The sequence below is a fragment of the Canis lupus genome, chromosome 6 (genome assembly GCF_011100685.1).
Source record: "Canis lupus familiaris isolate Mischka breed German Shepherd chromosome 6, alternate assembly UU_Cfam_GSD_1.0, whole genome shotgun sequence".
Lineage (NCBI taxonomy): Eukaryota > Metazoa > Chordata > Mammalia > Carnivora > Canidae > Canis > Canis lupus.
The window spans coordinates 63407869-63433652 of NC_049227.1; the positions used below are offsets into that span (position 1 = coordinate 63407869).

At 37.2% G+C, this 25784-nt stretch overlaps 1 protein-coding gene across 8 annotated transcripts in view; it reads right to left on the reverse strand.

The window, feature by feature from the left end:
• The window catches only part of DNAI3 (dynein axonemal intermediate chain 3), an 80326-nt gene that overhangs the window by 30316 nt on the left and 24226 nt on the right, over positions 1-25784 (reverse strand). For 7 of the 8 annotated variants that reach the window (XM_038541509.1, XM_038541511.1, XM_038541503.1 and 4 more), the window contains 8 exons: positions 22666-22856; positions 21765-21889; positions 19592-19681; positions 17165-17251; positions 16151-16279; positions 13134-13207; positions 6511-6655; positions 5087-5171 (listed from right to left, as the gene is read on the reverse strand). In XM_038541509.1, coding sequence (XP_038397437.1) covers positions 5087-5171; positions 6511-6655; positions 13134-13207; positions 16151-16279; positions 17165-17251; positions 19592-19681; positions 21765-21889; positions 22666-22856 — 926 coding nt within the window. The remainder of the gene's footprint in view (positions 1-5086; positions 5172-6510; positions 6656-13133; positions 13208-16150; positions 16280-17164; positions 17252-19591; positions 19682-21764; positions 21890-22665; positions 22857-25784) is intronic. The other variant, XM_038541510.1, reaches the window with a different exon arrangement.

A 25784-nucleotide genomic window follows, 5' to 3' on the forward strand; every position in this document is an offset into this window, starting at 1 on the left:
GCTTACATTTATTGTGAGTTGACAAAGAGCTGTTCTTCAAGCTGTATATATATAAACTCATTTTATCTTCACAGTTTTCCATGAGGTAGTTACCTTCATTATTTACTTACCTTATCTTCACCTCTCTCTTTCCAAACAGGTTTATTAAAAACAAAAAGAAAAAAGAGGAAGGCACAGAGAGGTATAGTAATTTGACCTGGTCAAATAATAAACGGTGGCCTTGGGATTTAAACCCAAACTCCAGAATCCACATCCTTAACTACTATGCCGCAGTGCTCAGAAGAATTTAACCAAGGGTCTGAAGCAATTCCAAAATAGGAATTCCAAAAACATTTAGAGCAAAGTCTCCCTCAGCAGAGTAAACAAAAAGGACATTTCGAAAGTGAGCACTCTCAGCAGGGCATGGAGTATTGCAGATCTAAGGTGGCAGGTGAAAGCCACGCGGCCTATAGCCACTAGGTGGCAACACAGCACCAGACAGTGGGCTGGAGAGCATTCTTAAGAGCAAGTGGTGGTGGAACAGTGTGAACTTGGATTCTTGATGGAAGGTCGAAGGAGAACTAAGCATAGGGTCAATACACAAAATGTGGTCAAGAAGCATATGAGTGTATTCTAGTCAATAGGTTCAAGTCTGGCGAGAGTAAGTGGATGGCTGGCAGTGTGTCCTAAGGAGATGCAAAATATCGTAATGAGATCTCAAATAAAGTTCTAAGAGTTGGCCATCTACACAAGAGGCAGGTCATGACCAAAGTAACTGCCTTTAATTATGAGAGGCATGTGTTAGCAAGATCCTTTGAGATTACTAACTGAAATTGAATTTTCTCCAGGACTCACGATACTGCCTGCAACAAACACTTCTGAACACACGTAAAGGGACATGGTCAACTACAGTCACAGCTGAGAATCTAAAAAGTAATCTATCCATTCTCTTTATGAACCGATTTAGCCAAATATACCTTTCTCCAAGAAAGATTCACAAAATGACTTCATCTGGAAAGAGAACATTCATTTGATGGGGAGTATTCTTGTTTGATGACATTTGAGTCATGCTTCAAGATTCATTTTAGATAGGTCCTTCCTTAAGTGGATATAGATATATACCTATCATACTAAAAGGTAAGCTCCACAGGAGCAGGGAATTATCTTTTCATAGCTGTATCCTCAGAGGCCTAGTACTTTGCAAGATTTTAATATGTGTTTGGAATAAATGCAGATATAAGTATAGAGATAAAAATTGTTCTTTAAAAAAAATTAAGGGATTACAATTACTAAATCACAATCAAGTGGAGTTTATCTCAGGAATGCAGGGCTACTTTAACATTCAGATATTAATCAAAGTAATTCACCAAATTTATAAGTTTAAAAAGAAAAAAAGCATATGATTATCTCCAAAAATGCAGAAAAATCTTTTGACAAAATCCAATATTAATGGGTGTATAAAAGGGAACTTCTTGAGGGCACCTGGGTGGCTCAGTGGTTAAGCGTCTGCCTTTGGCTCAGGTCGTGATCCTGGGGTCCTGGGATCAAGTCCCGCATCGGGCTTGCCACAGGGAGCCTGCTTCTCCCTTTGCCTATGTCTCTGCCTCTCTCTGTGTGTCTCTCATGAATAAATAATAAAATCTTAAAAAAAAAAAAAAGGAACTTCTTCAACCTGATAAAGGATTCTGTGAAAACTCAACAGCTAACATCATACTTAATGGGTTAAAGACTAAATGCTTTCTCCCTAAGATCTGGAATAAAGCAAGAATGCTCTCTAATCACTTTGACATCCTGAGGGTTCTAGCCAATGTAATCAGCTAAAAAAAAATCATATAGATCAGAAAAGAAGTAAAACTGTCCTTATTTACAGATGACATTATTATCTACATAGAGAACCCAAAGGACATTATCATCTCTCATAGAAAACCCAAATCAATCTACAAATAAGCCACTATAATGTGATTTTAGGAAGATTGCAGGATACAAAATCAATACAAAGAATCAATTCTCTTTATACACTGGTAACGAACAAATTAAAAATGTGCAAGTACCATTTACTAGAGCACCAAAAAAATGTGAAAGACCTAGAGACAAATATGTCAAAAGAAGTGAAAGACCTTTACACTAAAAACTATAAAACATCACTGAGAAATTAATGACCTCAGTTGATGAGGAGATGTACTAATGAGTTGAAAGACTATATTGCAGACACCAAATTCTTAGAGTACTGATTTACAGATTGAACACAATTCCAATCAAAGTCAGAGCAGGCTTATGCAAGACAAAATACAAAATTCAGGGATCCCTGGGTGGCGCAGCGGTTTGGCGCCTGCCTTTGGCCCAGGGCACGATCCTGGAGACCGGGGATCGAATCCCACTTCGGGCTCCCGGTGCATGGAGCCTGCTTCTCCCTCTGCCTGTGTCTCTACCTCTCTCTCTCACTGTGTGCCTATCATAAAAAAAAAAAAAAAAAACTATTAAAATATTTCATATGGGAAAACAAAAAACCTAGAATGGTCAAAAACCACTTTAAAAAAGAAAAAAGTTGGAGGACTAGCACCGATTTCAAGACTAATTACAAAGCTACAGTAATCAAGATGCTGTGCTATTGGTGGAAAGACAGACACGTAGATCAATAGAACAAAATTGAGTTCAGAAATGGACTCACACATACTTGGACAAGTGATTTTTGACAAAGGTACAAAAGCAATCTGGTGGAGAAAGGATAGTATTTTCAACAACTGCTGCTGGAATATCACACACAAATGAACTCTGATCCATAATTTGTGCATAGGAAAAAACATCTCAATAAAGATCATAAACTTAATTATAAAACTATAAAATTCCTAGAAAAAAAAATCCCAACCTTCGGTTAAATTCAAAACCAAAATTGTGACCCACGAAAGAACAAACTGATACTCAAAAATTGAAAACGTCTGCTTTTCAAAAGGCAGGGTTAGGAGAATAACACTTAATATTTTAACAGAATGTAAATCACAGACTGGGAGAAAATATTTGCAAGTCACATATCTGATAAAGGACTAGTATGCAGAATTTGTTAAGAGCTCTGAAAACTCAATTATAAGAAAACAATGGAAGTAAAATATGGGTAAAAGATATGGACATTTCACAAAAAAAGATATATATGGCAAAAAATGCATGCAAATATGCTCAACATCTTTAGTCATTAGGTAAATGTAAATGAGATATCACCACACCTGTTTTAGAATGGTTAAGTTGAAAAGACCAGCCATACCATCTGTTCATGAGGATGTGGAAAAATTAGAACTCTCCTACACTGCTTGTTGGAATGTAAAATGGTATAACCACTTTGTAAAACACTTTGGCGATTTCTTTTCTTTTCTTTTTTTTTTTTATTGGCGTTCAATTTGCCAACATATAGCATAACACCAAGTGCTCATCCCATCAAGTGCTTTGGCAATTTCTTAAACATACACCTGCCATATGATCTAATTATCCCATTCCTAGGTATTTATCCAAGCAAATAAAAGCTTATGTACATACAAAGCCATGTATATGTGTATGTATATGTAATAGGGCTGTGCTGAAAACAGTATTACGTTTTATCGTATGTCAGTTATACCTCAATAAACTTAAAAGTGAATATGGAAAAAGCCACACTTTTAAAAGATATGATATCCTTACTATCGACTGGATAAAGACAGTAACATCCTCATGAGCATCTTTTTTCCATTAATTTAAAAAATAAGAGTAGGGCATTTAATGAGTTACTCTTTACAAGTTACATTAACCTCTCTCAGTCTTGGTTTCCTTAATCATAAAATGTAACAAAAATTCCCAGCTTGCAGGATTGTCATGATCATCTATTTTACTCATCATTACACTCCCAGGGCCTAGCATAAAATAAACACTTTATAAATACTTGGTAAATGAATGAAAGCATGTGCAGTATTAGCTAGCACAGTACCTAATTCATGACTGGAATTCAATGAATTATAGCTGACAGTTGAATACAAAAGAAGTAGAGGAGAGAACTTACTTCCTTCTGGAATGAAGTAGGCCCAAACACATAAAACATGCAATGTTTTAATACTGCTTAGAAAGGGTCATTAAAAATTTAGTGATTCTTTTTTTTTTTTTTTTTTTTTAATATGGGGTCTTGGGTTGTATCTATGAGACACACTTCAAAGCAAGTTTTGCCCAAGCAGGGTATTAGATACATATTATGTTTTTCCGAGATATTCTATCATTTAACTGAACACTCAACAATTTATAAATGGAAATCCATTTGACAAAGCAAATATTTGGAAAGTATTTCAGTATCTAGTGATACTTGTACATTTTCATTACGCATTGCTCTTGGGGTGGGATATTCGTGCACATCTTTATTTTAATAAAGATTTTAATTAATATTTAAAATATTAACTATTTTAATAGTTTTATATATATGCCCTTCAATTACTTCAACAAAGGTGTAGGGGTTGAGTTGAGATAGATTTAAAAAGCAATTGTTATTTCTCCACTCTGTTTTATCATGGTGTTGTACAAATACTCATTTTCTATTATATTCTGACTAAAAATGGGTAATTCATTTCTAACACTCATGACTTACTTTGCTAGACTCAAGATATGTCCATTCTATAGAATTATTCTTTGAGCATATATGGATTTATTAAGACAGCTTTGTAAAAACTTTTTTAATATATTGAGTTCTCAAAAATATACTTCATACATGTTTATGAAACTAAACTGAATTCCATCATCAAATCTTTGTGTATGTATAGGCAGTTTTAATGTGTTGGCTATACGTTTTGGTTTTGTTTTTGTTTTGAGAGAGAAAAAGAATTTTAAGCAGACTCCCTTCCCAGCGTGGAGCCTGAAGCAGGGCTCCACCTCACAACCCTGAGATCATGACCTGAGCTGAAATCAAGAGACGGATGCTTAACCCATTGAGTCACCCAGGTGCTCCTGTGGTTGTAGCCATTATAAATTTCCATATTGGAGGGTTTGGTTTTCTGTACTGTTTTTACAAATCAGACTATCTTAGAAAAGAACTTACTCTGGACCTAACCAATCACTAATATTTAAACTACTATATGCCATCTTAATAAGCAAAGGCAGTTACCTTGTGATTTGCAAAGACTGTCTTCATTCAGGCTGAGCTTGGTTGGGCAGTGGTCTAAACTTGTTTCTCCCTTAGACAGCCTTATCTTTTGGGAGAACATATAAGAAAGATTATTTCCATATATTCTGTGGGTGATTTATTCTCGCTTTTTCCTCCCACCCCCAGATGGCTGTTCTCCACCTCCCTCCCCTTGTCCCTTTCCCATTCTCCCTTGGATTGATGGTTGCTTTTCTCCACAGACAGTGCCTAAACCACAGTTTCTAAACCCTTGTGACTAAAAGAGCCTGCTCAGGGGCTCATTTCTAAATCCTACTCTCGTCTGTTTTTCTACATCTTTCACTTAAAGCTCCAGAAAGTTGTGTGGGGTCTTTTCATCTGCAGGCTGACTGCTGAGTCTCCTTGGGGACATGCATGCCCTTGAGTTCCAGAAGTGGCCCCGGATCTGCACCAGAATGGGAAGCTGTGACACTTTCTATTCTTCCCTCATAGCTTCTGCCCCACGTTTCTCCATCAGGATATTTGTCCACATGTTTCCAGTTATTCCCGGGTGAGTTTCTGTTTGTTTGTTTCTATTTATTTATTTATTTATTTATTTATTTATTTATTTATTTATTTATTTCTGGGGAAGGAAGGCGGCTGGGTGTTCGTTTCTTTTTAAACAATTTACAGCTCAGTAAATCCTACCCCAGGAAATTCCTAATCCTCTAATTTCTAATTTCTAATCCCAGCTACTTCAGGAATATTCTCACCCCTCTGTGTTCTTTCTTCCATTTATAGCAAATACATCATACTGTAATTCTAGTCATACTTGTAAAATAAAGGAAAAAAAGTATTCAGTTTGGAATTGGAACTAGCCATTCTAAAAAAAAAAAAGTCATCAGTGTCAGAAGCCCATTCATACTTCCCACACATATTCCATCCACAGCCATATCGTCTTAAAGTTGCTTTTCTTCAAAGCTCTGCCTTTCAATAAAAGTACAAATAATTTCTCTTTTAACTACTTTCAGTTTTGTTTGGTTATAGGTATCAAAATGCTGTTTCCTACTATGTGCAAAATATGCAGAATTTTGCCTATATTAGGGATTAAAATTAGCTTTCCAGGCTATCTTGAGAGCCTGCTGATTTACAAGCAACTGCTTATGCCAATGAATAATTACTATACAAACCACCAGTAAGTTGTGGTTTGTCTGTACATGAACAAATATCAATCTTGAGTTCACAAAAATTGTGATTTCTGGTTTGACCTTGGCAGGCATCATAATAATTCTTAATGAAAGAATTTATTGGTTAAATGAATACATGAATTATAAAGTCCTATGTTAGTTTGAGTTGCTGTACTTCTAGAGTATGTGTATATAAGTATGTAAATGCAAATATATAGTGTATGTAAGCAAGTAGAATGGACTAAATTGCATGTAACTTACCTTAATGAGAGGTTTCCAGGAGAGATCAAGATGCAGAAATGTAGATGGTACATCAAAAGGTATTTCAATATTTTCTTCTTTCTTTTTCTCTACTGATTGTGGGGTTAAAGCCTTCTGTGGTCTGATATCCCAAAAACATATTGTGCTTTAAAAAAATTCACATTTTATTTAGTACAAGTAAGAGATGAAGCCTTAGGACTACCATACTTTGTCCTGCTCCACATTAGCAATGTGATCATGGTTGTATTTTAATATCCCTGAAACTAATATTTTTATGAAATGGAACTGTTTTGCATTTTATATTTTAGAGAATTATATAATTTATAGGGTTATTTGATGACTTTGCTAGTATTGACACTAATAATGTGAGAGCTGAGTTTGGAGATTGACAACATCTTTTTTTAACATAACAACTTTATTAAAATATAACTCATATAGCACAAGATTCACCCATTGAAAGCACACTATTCAGTGGTTCTTAATATAGTCACAAAGCTGTGCAACCATCATCACAATCGATTTCACCCAAGAAGAAACCTTGTACAGATTGGCGGTCACCCTTATTGCTCCTCAGCTTGTTCCACCAGCCCTAGACAATAATAATCTACTTCCTATCTGTATAGATTTGTCTACTCTGGACATTTCATATAAATGGAATCAATCTGACAATATGTAGCTTTTTGTGACTAGCTTCCTTCATTTAGCATATTTTCAAAGTTCATGCATGTGGTAGTGTATTTTTTATTTAAGATTTTATTTATTTATTCATAGGAGACGCACAGAGAGAGGCAGAGACAGAAGGAGAAGCAGGCTCCTCACAGGGAGCCTAGCCTGATGTGGGACTGGGATCCCTGAACTGGGATCACACCCTGAGCCAAAGTCAGACGCTCAACTCCTGAGCCAGCCAGGCGTCCCTATGTGGTAGTGTATATCAGTATATAATTTCTTTGTATTGCCAAATAATATTCCACTATATGGAATCTACCAGTTTATCCATTCATCAGTTGATGGACTATTATAAATAATGCTGCTATGAACATTTGTGTTTAAGTTTTGTACAGATCCATGGTTTCTTTTGGGTATACATTGAGGAGTGTAATTGCTGGATTGTATGGTAACTTTTGAGGAACTGCTAGATTGTTTTCCAAAGCAACTATGTCTTTTTACATTCCCATCAGCAATGTGTGAGGCTTCCAGTTTCTCCACATCCTTACCAATACTTGCTCATTTTGTCTTTTTTATTAGCCATCCTAGTGGAGGAAGTTGTGTTCCATCATAATTGAACTAGATTTGCATTTGCCTGTGCTTTGTATATAATATGTAGGAAATCACTATCTAATCCAAGGTCATGAACACTTATGCTTATATTGGTTTATATTTTCTTCTAAAATTTGCATAGTTTTAAATCTTATATTTAGGTCTTTATTCCATTTCTAGTCAATTTTTGTATACAGTGTGAGGCAAGGGTTCAACTTCATTCTTTTGCTTGCAGGTATCCAGATGTCCCAGTACCATTTGTTGAAAAACTAGTCTTTCTTCATTAAATTGTCTTGGTACCCTTATAGAAAATCAATCATCCATAGACATGTGGGTTTATTTCTGAACTCTATGATTTCTATGTCTATCTTCCCATCAGTGTCAGTACACCTGTCTCTAGCTGCAATTTGAGATCAGGAAGTGTGAGTCTTCCAACTTTGTTCTTCTTTGTCAAAGTTGTTGCTTTGGCTATTTTAAGTCTCATTGTGGTTTTGATTTGCATTTCCCTGATAGCTAATGTTGAACATCTTTTCATGGGCTTATTGGCCATTTGTATATTTTTTGAAGAAAATGTCTATTGATGATCTTTGCTCATTTTTACATTGGGTTGTCTCTTTATTGTTGAGTTGTAAGAGTTTTTTGTTTGTTTTGGGTTTATTTTTTTTTTTTTGAGTTGTAAGAGTTTTGCATATTCTGGATAGCAATTTCTAACCAGATATATGAATTGCAAATATTTTCTTCCATTCTGTAGACTGTCTATTCAATTTTTTGATTGTGCTTTTTGAAGCACAAAAATTTTGATGAATTTCAATTTTTTATTTTATTTTTTTAAGATTTTATTTATTTATTAGACAGAGAAAGAGAATACTAACAGGGGAAGTTGCAGAGGAGGAGGAAGAGGTAGGCTCCCTGCTCAGCAGGGACTCGATCCCAGGACCCTGAGATTATGACCTGAGCCGAAGGAGCCATCCAGGTACCCCCAATTTATTTTTTTCTTTTGTAGCTTGTGTTTTTGGTATCATATACAAGAGATATGACATATAAATATATATATAATATATATTGTAAACATATACTATATAATATAAATATAATACATAATCTAAACATATGTATATTTATAGTGAAAACAAAACCTACACAGGCAATATTGGATTTAATGCGCTTTGTACATCGTAAATATCCAGTAAAAGTTATTTCTCCTTCCTTACAGGTTGATTATTGATTATAAAAATAAATAAGAATGTATATGAAAATTCTTTATAAAGCTCCTCACATATATAGAGTATTATTTTGAGTGTAATAAACTTGGTAACACATTTACAGTGATACTTACACATTACACAGTATTTTTAGTATAAAGGTCTTTGTGCTAATTTTGTGAAAACATCTGATGAGGTTGGCAAAGAATATGCCATATTAGCCCCACAATTTCTTTCACTGAGATTATGAGTAATCTGATTAATAAACTTAAGATATTATTAAAGAATTTAGATGAGTAAGTTAAAGTATTTAGATAAATGGATAGTAACTCAAGTAAGACTAAAAAAACTTTTTTTATAAAGATTTTATTTATTTATTCATGAGAGACGGAGAGAGGCAGAAACACAGGCAGAGGCAGAAAGAAGCAGGCTCCTCACAGGGAGCCCAATGCAGGACTCGATCCCCAAACAGGGATCATGCCCTGAGCCAAAGGCAGACATTCAACCGCTGAGCCACCCAGGCATCCCTAAAACTTTATTCATTTATGTGACTTAATAAATATTAATCATTTATTCATCTTAATAATAAATTCATGAAAGTATTAATCATTTTTATGTTGTCAAAACATAAATCCTTGGGAGAACACCACAAATGACACAAAAAGATCTGTTTTAAACTATAATCATAATTGGTTTAAAATTGTTTTTCTAGGGACGTCTGGGTGGCTCAGCCATTGAGCATCTGCCTTCAGCTCAAGGTATGATCCTTGGTTAGGAATCAAGTCCCACACTGGCCACCCCACAGGGAGCCTGCTTCTCCCTCTACCTGTGTCTCTTCCTCTCTCTAGGTGTCTCTCATGAATAGATAAATAAAATCTTAAAAAAAACAAAACAAAAACTGTTTTTCCAAATAACAAAGCTCTTGAATCTCATTTACAGCATTAATTTGCATTATCTATGAAATGATTTTGCTAAATACAGATAACTTCAGTTGAACTTTCTGCATAAATTAGTCACATACTCTTTTTGTGGGTTTTAAAAAGTCAATTAATTAACTTTTTAAATTCTAATATAATTAACATACAGTGTTATATTAGTTTCAGGTATGGAAACTAATAGAATTCAACAATTCTGTATGTTATTCAGTGCTCATCATCATAAGTGTACATAACCCTCTTCACCTAGTTCATTTATCCTCCTATGCATCTCCCTTCTGGTAACCACCAATTTGTTCTCTAGTTAAGAATGGTTTTTCTGTTTGTCTCATTTTTTGTTTTGTTTCTTAAATTCCACATATGAAGTAAATCATATGGTATTTGTCTTTGACTGACTTATTTCACTTAGCATTATACCTTCGAGATCTATGTACGTTGAGGTAAATGGCAAGATTTCATTTTTTTTATGGCTGAGTAATATTCCATTGTTTGGTCACATCTTCTTTATCAATAGAAACTTATTTTTATCTTATTCTATATTATAAGGCCCTTATCAGAGCTGAGATATAAAGACTAGAACTGGTAAGTTTTCCAAATAACTAAAAGTCACCTTTTCTAAATGCATATACTTTCTTTTTTAACAACTTCTGAAAGAATTATTTCCAGAATATTCTAGAATGTTTCCAAATTCAAGGGCCATTGTTATAACCAAAAATCAGGGACATATGTCTTAAATATAATAAAGCATATAATATTTTAAGTCTGTTCAGTGCTTCTAAATATTTTTCAAGGCTTCTGAAGAAGAGTACAGTTTTGCATTCGGTTGTTTAGAATCAACATCATACCATAAATATTGCTCCATGAAATCACAACAATTTTCACTGTTGTATAATATTCCATATGGCCCTACTGGTGGTCCTTTTGGGCAATAACTGTCCCCTCCCACCATGTTTTTTTATTTTTTAGCAAGAGCATTCTAATTGGCTTTTGGGGAGGGGCCCCTTCCCCATTGCATGCAGTAAGGTTGGAACTGTCATTCAAGGTGCTCTGCCCTTTCCTGTGTGGCCAAAGGGGTGAGTTTCTGATGTAACAGTAGTCAGGTTCATTCAGATGGAAGGTGCTGGCCATTCACTCCTGCTACGCAAATCCCTGGGGCTGTTTCTGAGGCCTGAGTCAGCTCTGTCTTTGATTTATCAACATCATTACTTACTACCTATAGTATATATATGCATATATGTATTTATATACACCCACACATAACTCTCTCTCTACATGTACAATGAGTTATGGGTGGATAAGTTATGGGTACTTGCCTTCAAAGCCTCGTTTTCTCTATCCATAAGTATTTTTCAGAGTTGTTGCAAATATAAAAATAGTTAACCTATTGAAGCACCTAGTAGAGTATTGGCATAAATTTCTAATAAGTTGATTTTATTCCCTTAAGTTAGCCATAGTCAATTTCTGTTCCTTGCAATCACAGAATCTTACCCAATATTTGTCCACAGGATGAATGATGTGTCCCTCACCCCTTGCCCATAGCTCCTATTAATGTTACTTATGCCTTCATCTTCCACTCCATAGCCTTCAGCTTCTATGGACTAAGGTGGCCTTATTCCATCGAGATCAAAACTCTTTGGAACACTCAAGCTTTGCCAGTATTTGAAGACAAGATAAATAATATTACTCTTCATGTTTCCTACTTCGTTGTGAGTTTTTAGTTCCATAAATTGGGAGATGTAGGGATCCCTGTGTGGCGCAGCAGTTTAGCGCCTGCCTTTGGCTCAGGGTGCGATCCTGGAGACCCGGGATCGAATCCCACATCGGGCTCCCGGTGCATGGAGCCTGCTTCTCCCTCTGCCTATGTCTCTGCCTCTCTCTCTCTCTCTCTCTCTGTGACTATCATAAATAAATAAAAATAAAAAATTAAAAAAAAATTGGGAGATGTAATTTTATTTAAACAAACATTCTTCAACATAGTTACCAACTTGTTTATCAAAAGAATTTTCTATAAATTTGCAATAAAAATGTAAAACTTTTCCACTGTTAAAAAGCCTTCCCAATTAAATGGTGCAATCTTTGTGAGATAAAATTGATGTAAATTTAGTGTGAGACTGTAAAGAAGCAGCATAACTCTGGATAATGTTTTTCAACATTATCAACCCTGAAACCTAGTTAATTCTTTTTACACCATATTTGTGTCTAAAAGTATTTTTGTCAACCAGCAACCATCTATAATATTCTGCCCTATTGTTAATATCAGGTTTAATTGCTACAATAAAGATTATTTAAGGAACAGAAGAAACTAATGATTTTAGAAGCATCTAAGAAAAAAGAATATAAAAAAAGAGAAAATAATATATTATATGAAAACATTTTAGGTAGTGTTTAAAATAGGACTGTGATGTTGTGAATTATAAGATATATCAATCTCTTCTTCCTCCAGGATTCTAGCAGAGTTTCTGAAACCCTTGGAATTACCTAGATGGTGAGAGTGGTTAAAGCGCCTTTTGTTATGTTAATGAGGCAACATTTGGAAAGCTCCTAAGGATTGGGGTGGGTTGCCAATGGAGCCAACCTTGTAATGAGAGAGTTGGAATTTTCAGTTCCACCCCCTGACCTCCAGGGAGGGGAGACCTACAGGAGATTGAGTTCAGTCACCGCTGGCCAAAACTTAACCAATTGTACCTATGTAATGAAGCCCCGTAAAACCTCAGTTCAGGGTTCAGAAAGCTTCCTAGTTGGTGAACACGTGGAGATTTGGGAAGAGTGAGCACCAAGAGAAGGCATGGAAGCTCCTCACCCCTTCCCCATACCTTGCCTGTGCATCTCTTCCATCTGGCTGTTCCTGAGTTAAACTCTTTCATAATAAGCCAGTAATCTAGTAATTAAATTTTTCTCTTAGTTCTGTGAGCCACTCTAGGAAATTAATCCTTCCTAAGGAAGGAATCTTGGGAATTTACTATCTGCAGCCAGTGACAAGTACAGCTAAGGACCTGGGTTTGTGACTGGCATCTGAGGTGGCCAGCAGGGGAAGGGTGGTGGCGGTGATATCGTGTTCGAGACAGCAGTCATGTAGGACTGGATCTTAACCTATGAATCCTGGTAGGTAGTATCAGAATTAAGTTGAGTTTAAGACTCCCAGCTGGTGTCCAGAGCTCTACTTGGGGAAACCTCCCACCCCACCCACTGTGACTTTGAAATTGAGCCAAGAACACTAATAAAGACATACCAATCAGCTGAACATGTGACAAGCTGACAGCATATTCCACTTCGATTCTCAAAGACAGAACCCATTCTGTTAATCTGTTTTTTAAAAACACAAGAAGTAAGTTCTGCATACCTAGAACATAATGACTTTCCTCAAAGCATTTTACTTTTATAATATTTTCTCCTTTGTTTTGATTTTTATTAAAAGAATATAACACTATCACAGAAATTTGGAGAATAAGGCTTAAAATGTAATTCTGACGTGTATTTTTTCCAGTCTTTTTTTCACAGAAACAGTCTGACATAGTTTTAACTAGCATGCATAAAAATTTCTTTTTTTTCTTTTTTTTTGCATAAAAATTTCTAAGATTTTTCCAGTTGATGTAATTTGAACACTTACCTGTGTTACTAATAAATCACTTTAACAGTTTTATATTATACATATTATACTTCATTTAATTATCTATTATATCATTTCCATTATAATTAGAAATGTAGGCTCTTTTGCTTTTTTACTATTAATGATGGAATAAAACATATGAATTTTTAATGAGATTGTTGAGCAGATAAGGTCAGTAGAAAAGAGTTTAGCGTTACAATAGATACCCACAGTCTCCTAGCACTGGCAAGAGTCCAAGGAGGGTTCATGGCTCCTCAGGGCTCTAGAAGGTCCCAAATTCCAACTAGCTAGCTTTGAAACAAGGTGAAAAAGATTTTGTGGCAATCTGTGAAGGTGCTACTCTCGAATCAGTAGGAAAACATGACTTTCCCCAGTTCCCTACATTCCCGGAGGACTGATGGGCAGGACAGTAATCAAAGGTAGGTGCTCCAGCAGCAAACAGTGAGAATAGGGGGTGGGGAAAGGAGCCAGGTGCTGCACTGCTAAGCCCTGTGGGCATCCCAGGAGCGAAGACCCTGGAAACTTGGCCAGGGACACAGCAGCCTGAACTCTCTCTGGTTTCTAACTACTGCCAACTTCTACTCATCTGATAAGCAACCCAGAGTCCACGTTGTCTCTCCTTCTACTGAGCCTTCCCTGCTGTATGAAGTGCAAGACCCCAGAAGTGTGCTTGCTCTGGGCTTTTATGTTTTAATGATTTAAACGATAGCAACCATATAATAATATCATAGAAATTTGGAAAATAGGAGGTTTGAACATCAAATATAATTCTACTTATATTCTTTTCCAGTCTTTTTTCATGAATACATTTGAGATAATTTGTTAGGATGTGCATATAATGTTGTATCTTGAAGCATGAATTAGATTATTTCATAATATTAATTCCCAAAATTTGAATTACTATTCAAAGAGTTGAAGATTTGGATGATTTAAGGGTCACACTGGCTGTCTTCCAGAAGTTTTATGTTGGAACCAGCAGTGTTAGAGTTTACTGGTTTCACCACTGCATCCTTTCTAACACAGGGTATTATTATCGATTAAATTTTTATTTATTTATTTATAGATTATTTATTTATTTATTTATTTATTTATTTATTTATTTATTTAACAGAGAGATAGAGAGAGCCAGAGAGCACGAGTTGGGGGCAGAATGGCAGAGGGAGAGGGAGAAGCAGGGAGCCCAATGTGAGGCTTGATCCCAGGACCCTGGGACCATATAGCCCAAGCCAAAAGCAGACACTCAATCGACTGAGTCACTCAGGTACCCCTATTAAATTTTTATTCAGAAATTAAATAGATCCCAAATAGTATATTATTGCTGCTTTATTACTAATTTCTTTGATATTAGAAAGCCTGAATGATTTTCATGTTTATCTAGTAATTGTTTTTCAGTATATGTTTTATTTACTGGAAATTTTGTATTTACTATATTTAAGACCAATATTTTCCTCCATTTGTTGTTTGTTCTTTCTTCTTTAATTTAGAAATGTATGTATGTATGTTTTGAATTTCTTTCCATGTTAATTAGCTTAGAAAACTATCCCCAATCCAGAAATATGACATTCTATCATATTCTATTTTGATTTTTATTCTATTTTTCCTGTGCTTTATTTTTACTTAAATTTATAATCATCTTAATTAATTTGTGTATATAGTATGAGCTGAAATGAAGTTGGAACAGAGAGTTCTTTGCATTGCCCTATCTTAAGCTCTTAGAGATCATAGAAACTATCTGGCTCTTTGTTTTGGTCCATTATAACTTTTAAGCCTTGCATAATCCATTTAAATATGTTTAAGGGCAGGGTGCCTGGGTGGTTCAGTCAGTTGAGCATTCTTCAGCTCAGGTCATTATCCCAGAGTCTCAGGATTGAGCCTCACATAGAGTTCCCTGCTTAGTGGGAAGTCTCCCTCTGCCTCTTCCCAGCTCATTCTCTCTCTCTCTGTCAAATAAATAAAATGAATTACCTTACCTAGAGGGCTAATTACCTTTTATAACTCTACTTTTCATAATATTCTTTAATATTCTCAAAATACATAATAGACCCTTAGTATCCTTTAAGGGAAACATTTGGGGAGCTTACCCATTTCCAAATTTACTAACACCAGACTTAGTGAGTCAGGTGCATAATTACAAAGCCAAGCTGCATTGCAGGTGCTAGGCAGTCAGCTGAACTCATTCACAGCATGACTATTTTTCACCCACCAGCCTCAAGGTGCACTCAGTTCAATATTGCCTTGGCAAAATAAAACATTACTATATGTCATGGATCTTCAGAGTTGCCTGCTCCAACTAGCTGAAATCATTAATTTTAAATCCACAAAGGCTGAGAGTATAAAATATTTGCATTCTACTTTTACCTATCAAACTCTTATCTTCTCCATTCTTGTATTATATCATTGTTGACACCACTTACATTTTTTAGTGGTTTATAAGCCATTGAAGTTGAAACATTGGCCTTACTCTCATCCCCAAGCCAGATATTGGCCAGGCAACACCGACACAACTGTTTGATGCCTGGTTCCTGGTTATTTTATGATTTAAATGTAAATGAATTGTTGACTTGAAACATGCTCTTTGAATAAAATCTTCTGAAATGCACAATCCAACAGGAGAAAATTAGGAAGCCATCAAGACTCACCTCAAATGTGTCAGGCAGCCAATGTATATCTGTAATTACTTTCTTATGACCATTTTCTATTGAGGAGACTGCACAGTGTCTGATGTATGTTGCTTCTTTATTACTATCTGGTTCAAGGAGAAACATAGGCTGGAAAAATGCCAAAAGAAGGTTAGGTGTCAATTTCAGAGAGCTAATGAGTGAATTCATACCTTACTCATTATTCCAGTTAAAATTAGTAACTTGGAGAAATACTAGTTCAAAGAAAAACATGGTGTTTCAGTGTATCATATATGTAGGTAATAAGATTATATATTTTGCCTTTGGCTTAGTCTAAGATTTCATGTCTAAACAAGAAGGATTGACCCACTCCCTAAAGAAATGATGAGATCCCATTTTTAAAGGAGTGTTTCATGTATACACAGAAGGCCACATCCCACTGTGTCTTGGTGAAGGCCCGTTGGTGTTCAGGCTGAAGAACGGGGGTAAAGGTGTGCAATATGGTGGGTGAGTACTGTGTCAGGAGCTGAGGAATCTCTCCTCAGCCCTCTTGACAGCATCCACAGCTTCACAAAATCACAGTACATTATTATCGGAAAGGATTGTAACCCCTTTATTTTATACATGAAGAAACTGATGCTTGCTGAGGTGAGAGGACATGCCCAAACTCACAGGACCACAGTCCAGAGCCTACATACATGGCCCTTCTGTCCTGTGCTCTTTCCATGACATCATGATAGGTAAGTCACTCGGTCTCTTTATTTTATTTAACAACAACAACAAAAATAACTTCACATCCTCAGGTAGGTCATGCAACTCGTTTTATGGACTTTTTCACCAAGGGCCTACATAAAAGTGATTGAGAATATGTCCATGAATAGATGTGAAGGTGAAAATACTTGGTGAAGATGAAGTGAAATAATACTTTTTTCCCACTCTATTGAGTCTTTGCATAGTTTGGCAGTTCTGTTATGTGCTTTTTGACAAACTTCTGAATTGAAAAAACTTGGAACTGAAAAGTTATAAAAAGCTAACCTTGAGCGTGGCTTTTTTACTTCTACTGCCACCTGTCTTGATGTTTTCTATGCGATCTGCATGTGCAGTAATATCCCACATGACAATCTAAAATAGAAGTAAATGTTATTACAACATATTTTCAGAAAACAGCTAATTAGATCTTAAAGATTTTTTAAAAGCTATTGGTATTGGCATGCACTCTGATGAATCAATCTTGAAGGATAATCAAATGTGGCCAACATCTTTAGTAAGTCAGCAACTTTTAAAGCTAACATGAAGAAGAATGTTTTCTTCTCTATAAAAGTATTTTTAGCCCTTTGATTTCTGTGCTTGTGCTTGTGTTAATAAAGGCTTGTATTTTTTTAAACTCCAAGATAAACAGTATGCAATTTCCTCTGCTTTTGGGAATATGCTGTGACTGGGAAGAGCTGCTTTGCCCGTTCTCCAGAAGTAGTACAAACACTCAATTGTCCAAAAAGGCTGGAAAATGATGATTTCTACTTAATTGAATATTCTAGCCAACTGCAAATTTGCATATACATGGATGGTCATTTTTGGAAAAATGAGAATAAAATAGAATATACAACACTAAATTAGATAAATTTTCAATGAATACAAATCATTTCAACACACTGAAATGTTAACAAAATGTCAGGATTATAGAATTGCGAGTGGTTTAATTTTCATCATTTACTTACTTACATCATTACTTTTCTAAAATATTCTTTTTATTTTTTATTTTTATTTATTTTTTTTATTCATAGAGACACAGACAGAGAGAGAGAGAGGCAGAGACATAGGCAGAGGGAGAAGCAGGCCCCATGCAGAGAGCCTGATGCGGGACTCGATCCAGGGTCTCCAGGATCACGCCCTGGGCTGCAGGTGGCGCTAAACCACTGCGCCACCGGGGCTGCCCTAAAATATTCTTTTTTTAAAAAAAGTTTTATTTATTTAAGTAATCTCTATAATCCAACATGGGGCTTGAACTCACAACCCCGAGATCAAGAGTCTCATGCTCTTTAACTGAGCCAGCCAAGTGCCCCCTTTCTAAAATATTCTTAAAATTGTATCACCTTCATAATGAGTAACAAAAAGCATTTCAGTATTTGCAGGGCTTGGAGGGTGGGCTCTGGGTCATCCTTATGACCACCAGTTATTGTCGAACAAAACTGAGGGGGAAAATTATTTTCCTGGTTATTTTGGTTCTGGATAAATGGTCGTGGACACTGTAGATAGTTTTTTTTTTTTTTTTTTAAGATTTATTTATTTATTTTAGAGAGAGAATGGGTGACGGTGAGAGGTAGAGGATTGCGAGCAGACTCCCTGCTGAGTGTGGAGCCCAATGTGGGATTCAATTCCATGACTGAGATCATGACCTGAATGGGAATCAAGAGTCAGATACTCAACTAACTGAGCTACCCAGGTGTCCCCACTGTAGACATTTAAGTTTTCCATCACAAGGACATTTTCCTAGCTACACACAAAAAGATCATATACCGTTAATGGTCAAACTCAATGGGTCACAGTGAATTTAAATTCTGATCATAAAACAGCTTTATTAAAGAAACAGTCAGTTGGAGGATAGGATCTTTTTTCATATAAATTAGATAACTTAAAAAGAAAAGAAGGGGATCCCTGGGTGGCTCAGCAGTTTAGCGCTTGCCTTCGGCCCAGGGCCTGATCCTGGAATCCCAGGATCAGTCCCACATCAGGTTCCCTGCATGGAGCCTGCTTCTTCCTCTGCCTGTGTCTCTGCCTCTCTCTCTGTGCTCTTATGAATAAATAAATAAAATATTTTAAAAAGAAAAAAGAAAAAGAAAAGAAGAGGGCACCTGGGTGTCTCAGTGGTTGAGCATCTGCCTTCGGCTCAGGTCATGATCCCGGAGTCCCAGGATCAAGTCCATTATCAGAATCCCCACAAGGAGCCCGCCTCTCCCTCTGCCTATGTCTCTGCCTCTGTGTGTGTGTGTCTCATGAATAAATAAATAAAATCTTTAAAAAAAAAGAAGAAAACAAATATGGTATCAAATAATAGGTATATAAATTCAGTACACTGTATGTTTTTCCAGTGAATTTCTCTTCAAATTCTGGATCATTCCCTAACTCCTACCCATAGGGAAATGTCAGAAAAGAACTCTTGATCATGAGGTATTAATGCTTGTGTTTTTTGTTCTTCTGTGAAATCTTGTACAATATGCAGTTCTATTTCACAAATACAAACAGATTTGACTCAGTTTCATTCCAGTTCTAACTAGATTACTTTATGGACACCTCAAGTCCTGATATCGTGTCTAGCACATCTATATACCTCAGTTCTTGGCACACAATTGGCATCCATTCCTTCTGCCATACTGAATCCTTAAATTTCAAATAAACTACCTATCAAAACCTATTACAGAATGTTGTCAAAATTAATAAATAGCTGGAAAAAAAATCCATAAGTACCTGTCCGTTTATGCAGCCTCCAGCAATGATATTAGGGTCACTTGGACAGAACTTGAAGCAAAAGATGTCATCTGGACTCTCCAGCATTAACTAAAGAAAACCCCCCAAATTCGAGAGATAATGAGAAAACCTATTAAAATCGGAGGGAGAAAATAGTAAGACAGTCAAAAGTGGAATTTGATAGCTGTGTATAAGAAATGTGGACATAGAATCCCACTTCTGGATGGGAAGTTGTTTTGGCTGAATTTTGTGAATGTTGACTATGTGCATGAGAGAGGTATGTTCTCAAGGGCCTGAGTTCTCCCTTCCTCCACCCTGCACATGTTAGTAGATGTTGTAATTTTTTATAAACAAGAAGACTAAGCTTAGTGTTTCTGAAGCTCTGTGAGGACAAGATACTTGTCTGTTTTGTTCCTTGCTGTCGAGCTAGCACACAGTAAGCACTCAAAAAGAAACGTTGCTGAATGAGAAAAGATAGAGGTATTGCCAGTGATAATATTTCAAATTTTAAAATAATACAGAGGGATCCCTGGGTGGCGCAGCGGTTTAGCGCCTGCCTTTGGCCCAGGGCGCGATCCTGGAGACCCGGGATCGAATCCCACATCGGGCTCCCGGTGCATGGAGCCTGCTTCTCCCTCTGCCTGTGTCTCTGCCTCTCTCTCTCTCTCTCTCTGTATGACTATCATAAATAAATAAAAATTTTAAAAAAAGTGTATTAAAATAATACAGAACCCAGAAGGTGCACAAACTCAAGTACCTGGAAGGTAAGAAGGAAGCCCTGCAAGGAATATACCAGTGTGAAGGAATAGGTATATTAATCATCTTTGGCACCTGTGCTATGTGTTAGCACCAAGCAAAATATGTGCATGCATGATGCCTGTTCTTCCTTAACCACGACCATCAAAAATATGGGGCCCAGAGGCCATTGGTTTGCCACCATCGAGCTAAAGTCTTCAGACTGGAATTGGAGTGAATCATCTTTGTTTATTTGGTACTCTGTAGCTTCTAGAGAAACTTCTACTTTTAAAATAAATTAGAAATATATCCTCCTATTGTTTTGATAGAACAAAGACAAAAGAAATCATTTATATTATTTCTTTAAGAAACGATTTGCTTGTCTTTTTAAGCTATTCTTCAAAATAGAGAATTCTTTTTTTTTCTTCTTCCTAATTTGCCTGAAAGTTCAGCCACACTTCCATCATGTGGACAGGAAAGTAACTCTAGCCCACTAGAAAATGTTAGAAAATCCCTACTTACCTTTATGTGGTAATTAGGCTGACAGGAAAGAACAAGAGATCTGTCATTTTGATCTCTAAGTCTATAATAAATAGTGTACTAGAATCTACTATAGTAAAACTGCCTGAATTCAGATGAAATCGGGAAGAAGGTAGAAGGGAAAGCTAGGGTTTCTTACGGAAAGCCTTAGTTATACAATACTTTATAGAAACAAAGTGTATTTAAGTACATTAAAAAAAACTTAATCTAATACAATAAAGCACCTTCTCCCTAAGCAGGACTCCTTTTGAGCAGATGATGGAAATAGAACCCTGTGGGGCAAATCTGGCCCTTAGCCTTGTTTTATTTGAAGTCTGTGTTTGGTTTAGTTTTAGTTGAAACTAAACTATTTAAAAATTGGGAGATTTCACTCAAAAATTCAGATCTGGGTTCTTAACAAATGGAACCACCTGGCAACAAGAGAGCTGAAGTGTAGGTATCCCATAAGCAGGCTGTACTCTCTCCAGGGCCATCGTGCCATAGTCCTCACCACTCCGCATTGTTTCCCACCCGGGGATCTGTACTCATTACTGTCCCATACTGGTGATCCTCAGAACTGAGGAAATTTATGTGAAATGAACATCTACTTGCATTTGAACAAATAGTCTTGAAATAAAACCCATGAAGGAGTTTGTTTTTTAAAAATGGTTAAATGATCCTCTTAAAATCATTTTTGAAAATAACATGTTGATTCGTTCAATAAACCGTTTCAATAAACTAAGCCTACCCTTTAGTTTTGCTCAAATTGGTGAGAAATTGTGAATTGAAGAAAGCCTAACTTTATAAGCGCTTACCATATTAAGTGGTTATAAAGTACTTTGCAATTAAATCTGCTACATATAAATATGAACATAGTATTTGAAATTTTTAGACTAGGTGGACAGCTCTCCTTAATTACCTGAGGATGTATGGGATCAGAGAAACTCCAGAAAAGAATCAATGATGGTTGCAGCAATAATTTACCCGAAAAGTGGACTCTTTCTTCAAGGGAGAGTCGTACAGCCACTGACACGGCTATTAGCCCTGATTGAAGCACAATTAGAAGTTAAAATCCGCAGCAACTATATATAAAGAAATGTTTTTAGGTGTTCCTGCTCTACAGAGTCACTATTCATTTCCATTTTGATGAAACTTCAATGAATATATTCAATAATAGACTGGGAGTTCTGGGAGTTCTCTTAGAGCTCATATTGTGTAATATGCAGCCACATATTGCTTATTTAGCACTTAAAAGGTGGTCGGTCCAAACTGAGATATACTGTTAATGTAAAGTAAACAGTCAATTTCAAAGATTTAGCAAGAAAACTTTTTTGTGTGTGAGAAAAGGGCCAGTGTGGGAAGACGGGCAGGAAAAGAGAAGAACTTTTTTCTCCTTGTGGTTCCATCTGCATGTGGTTCCAACTGCAGAGGGTCCCACCTCCTTTGGCAGCTGAGTGATTTAAGGGAGGTGTGTTTCCTCTCTTATCCAGGAATCAGAGAGGAAGAGTATCAGGGGGAATGGAATTAGCCTTGGGAGTCCCAAAAGTCTGAGACAAATCCAGATTCAGCACTGCACTGGCTGGGTGACCTGAGCCTGTCACCTCCCTGGCTTGGGCTCTGGTTCTGTCCTTGTGGAGACCACAGTGAAGTGCTCGGGGAACACAGGACTGCAGGGGTGCAGAAGGTGCTCAGCAGGTGCACTGAGCAACTGGGAGTGGTCTTACTGAAATTGAGCAACTGAGCTAGTTTGTAATTTACTATAAAACCAACAGACTATAACTGTGCCACCATAAAGAGAACCGCAGTTGTGTTCATCTCACCATAGATAGTCGGATGCCATGAGACGGAGGTGACCATCTTCTCCTTTAGGTTATGAAGGTCCGTGAAGGACTGGTACTCTTTCAGGTGGGTATCAGTTTTGTCTCCAAAGGTGCTTTCTTCTTCGGCCAGGCACTTCCAGTCATCAACAAATGTGTTCATGATTTCATTTTGCTGCAGGGCTATTTCAACACTATATTATTAAAACAAACAAACAAACTCAAGACATTGGATTTTCCTATTCAGTGGTACGTCTTTCGGCAGCTCCTTCTACTTCATTTATATGGAAAGGAAAAAATATTCTCAATTATATTTGATGACTGATGATGACCCTCATGTGAAACAAGGACTTCAGAGGAAAAAAAAATCCTCATGGCTGTGTGCTACTCAGAACTTCTAGTGCCAGGACGCTGTTGGCTGGTGGCCTGGAGCACCTTCGTGATCTTCCTGGGCGCCCAAGCCAAGGCTGTGCTCTCCCAGGCTGATGCCTGGGCTGCAGCAACAGGGACAGGGGGGCCTGCCCAGCTCTGCCCCCTGCAGGACTCCTCCACAGGCTGTCCTCCCTCTGGAGCCCCCTGCTGGGCTTGGCTGGGACTTTGACAAAGCTCTTCTTGCCCAATCCTGCTTTGTTTAAAAATATTTTTTACATGGTGGGTCCTTCAGTAAACCTCCAATTTAAACTCACTCTCATTTGCTTCCTAAAAACCCCAAACTGACAGAAAAGGCAATTTTCTTAGCCATATTCAGTATTGAATGTTCATATATACTAATTATTCTACAAATATATCATTAGGATTATATGTGATCATGATTATAATGGATATTTATATATTGTATATATAAGATTTAAAGTAAGAGATTCTCAGCAGGAGATTTGGAGTTTAGAAATGTGAGATGTGTGTGTGTGTGTGTGTGTGTGTGTGCAGTAGTGGTGGGGGTGGTTTCAGTTGTCACTGTACTTGGGAGATGCTAATATATTCAATTCTATTACTAAACTTGCAATGCATGATACAATCTCTAAAATTAAGAATTATCCTGTGAACAATGCTAATATTGCCCTTTCAAGAACCATCTGAGTGCAAGGCTCATCTCTTCATGGCCTAGGGCCCTGACTTGACAGGCTCCTGTCCTAAAGTTACTACAGGAGCTCCCAAAGTGGCGAATGCTCAGATGTGCTGGGAGGCTGGCACGTCTCTCTCCCCCAGCCTCGCACCCTCAATCACTTGTCCTGTGCATCTCTTCCATTGGCTGCTCCTGAGTTGTATCCTTTACAGTGAACTGGTAATAGTAAGGAAAGTGCTTTCCTGAGTTAAAGGAGTCCTTCTGGAGAATTATCGAACTCATTTACAGCTGGTCAAGCAGAAGTATAGCCAGCCCCCCTGCCCCCGGGGACTCAAGATTGGTGTCTGGAGATTGGTGTCTGGGGCAGGCTTATGAGACTAAGCCCCTTACCTCGTGGAGTCTAGACTAACTTGATAGTGCTGAGGGTTAGGGACTTGGTGTCGGACAAGATATGTATTTGGTGTTGGAGGGGAAAAACCCTCCGTTGGTTCCCCAGGGGGTATCGGGAGGAACCTGAGTGCCCCATTTTCCTGCTTCTCCACATGGCTGGTGACTTCCCATGTTTAATGAAACTGGACATTATAAATGACATGTTGTAGAGACCCTGGATTCTCTTTTGTTCCTCCGAAATGTGAAATTTGTTCTATAATGCAGTTAACTTTGCTGGACTCAAACTCCAAATCTCTTGTCAATTTTTCAGCTTCTAGATGCTGGTTCTGGATCCCCCTAGAGTCTCCCCTAAAAATGAGCACTTTAGTCTACAGTCTAGAATCTGATTAGATTTTTATGTAGATCTGGGGTCTTGGCTTACCTGGGCTCCCTTCCTTCCATGACTTTCCCCTGACTGTTTGGTTATTCTGCCCCCGTAGACCTGTATGGCTGTAGGTTTCTGGCACCAGAGCCTCCTATGGGTTAGGCAATAATCCATAGAAAGACCCTTGCAAACTTGCAAATCTCATCCTTCTCCTCTCCAGTCCCTGCTTACTTTTGGTCACTCTCCTGAGCCGTCAAGTAGTTGTGTGTACATTTGTGTATAAATATGGTTTTCTAGATCTTATAACTGTTTTCTGTGAGTTTGACCAACTAATTCCACCATTACTCAGTTATTTGCTTATGAGGTATAAAATGAGGTATGTTCTTGAAAGAAGTAGTACCATAAACAAGCAAACAAACAAAAACAAAAAATTGTTACTCTAAGTTTCTGTCGTGTGTACTGCCCCTGTATATGCTTAGGTTTGAAAGCTTGGCTCATTTGCATAGCCTCTGGAGCTTTCCTATGATTAGAATGCCACCCAGGATTTTACCCTAATGATTGAGAGTCAAAAACAAAACAAAACAAAAAAAACCCTCCTTTAGTTAGACAATTAAATATAAACTCTAAGTATTATAATAGGTACTCCTAAGAATGTCATTAAGCAGTGTGACCCTTAATACCTGTGTTGTTAGGAATTAACACTACTGTTCACTGCTTAATTGAATACTCTTGGTTAAATTCTTGTATTTTATCTTCCAAACTAGGACCTAAAGTGTGGTCTGTGGACCATCAGCACCATCATGACTTGGGAGTTTGCTAAAAATGCAGTCACAGATTCTACCCCAAATTTACGAGTCAGAGTCAGAGTCTGCATGTTAACAAGATCCTCAGGTGATTCATATGCACATTTATTTTATTTTATTGTTTTGCTTGAGAGAGAGAGAGAGAGAGAGAGAGAGAGAGAGAGAGAATGAGCAGCGGGAGGCAGAGAGAGAAGCAGACTCCTCGCTGAGCCAGGAATCCGAAGTGGGGCTCAATCCAGGACACTGGGATCATGAGCTAAGCCAAAGGCAGACACTGAACCATCTGAGCCATCCAGGTGCCCCTGGATTAATTAATAAATTAACAAATCAAGCATGTTTAAAAACCCTGTGAGAGGTAGGTTCACAGCCTGGAGCTTCAAATAGAAGCATTTGTTAACATTTTCAAGATCTTGAGGTTTTTTTTCTGTTTCAGCCTAAATGAGAAAGAAATTCCCAAGAGACAAGCTAAAGCCGGGGGCTTTGCTCTGATTTCCTGATTCTT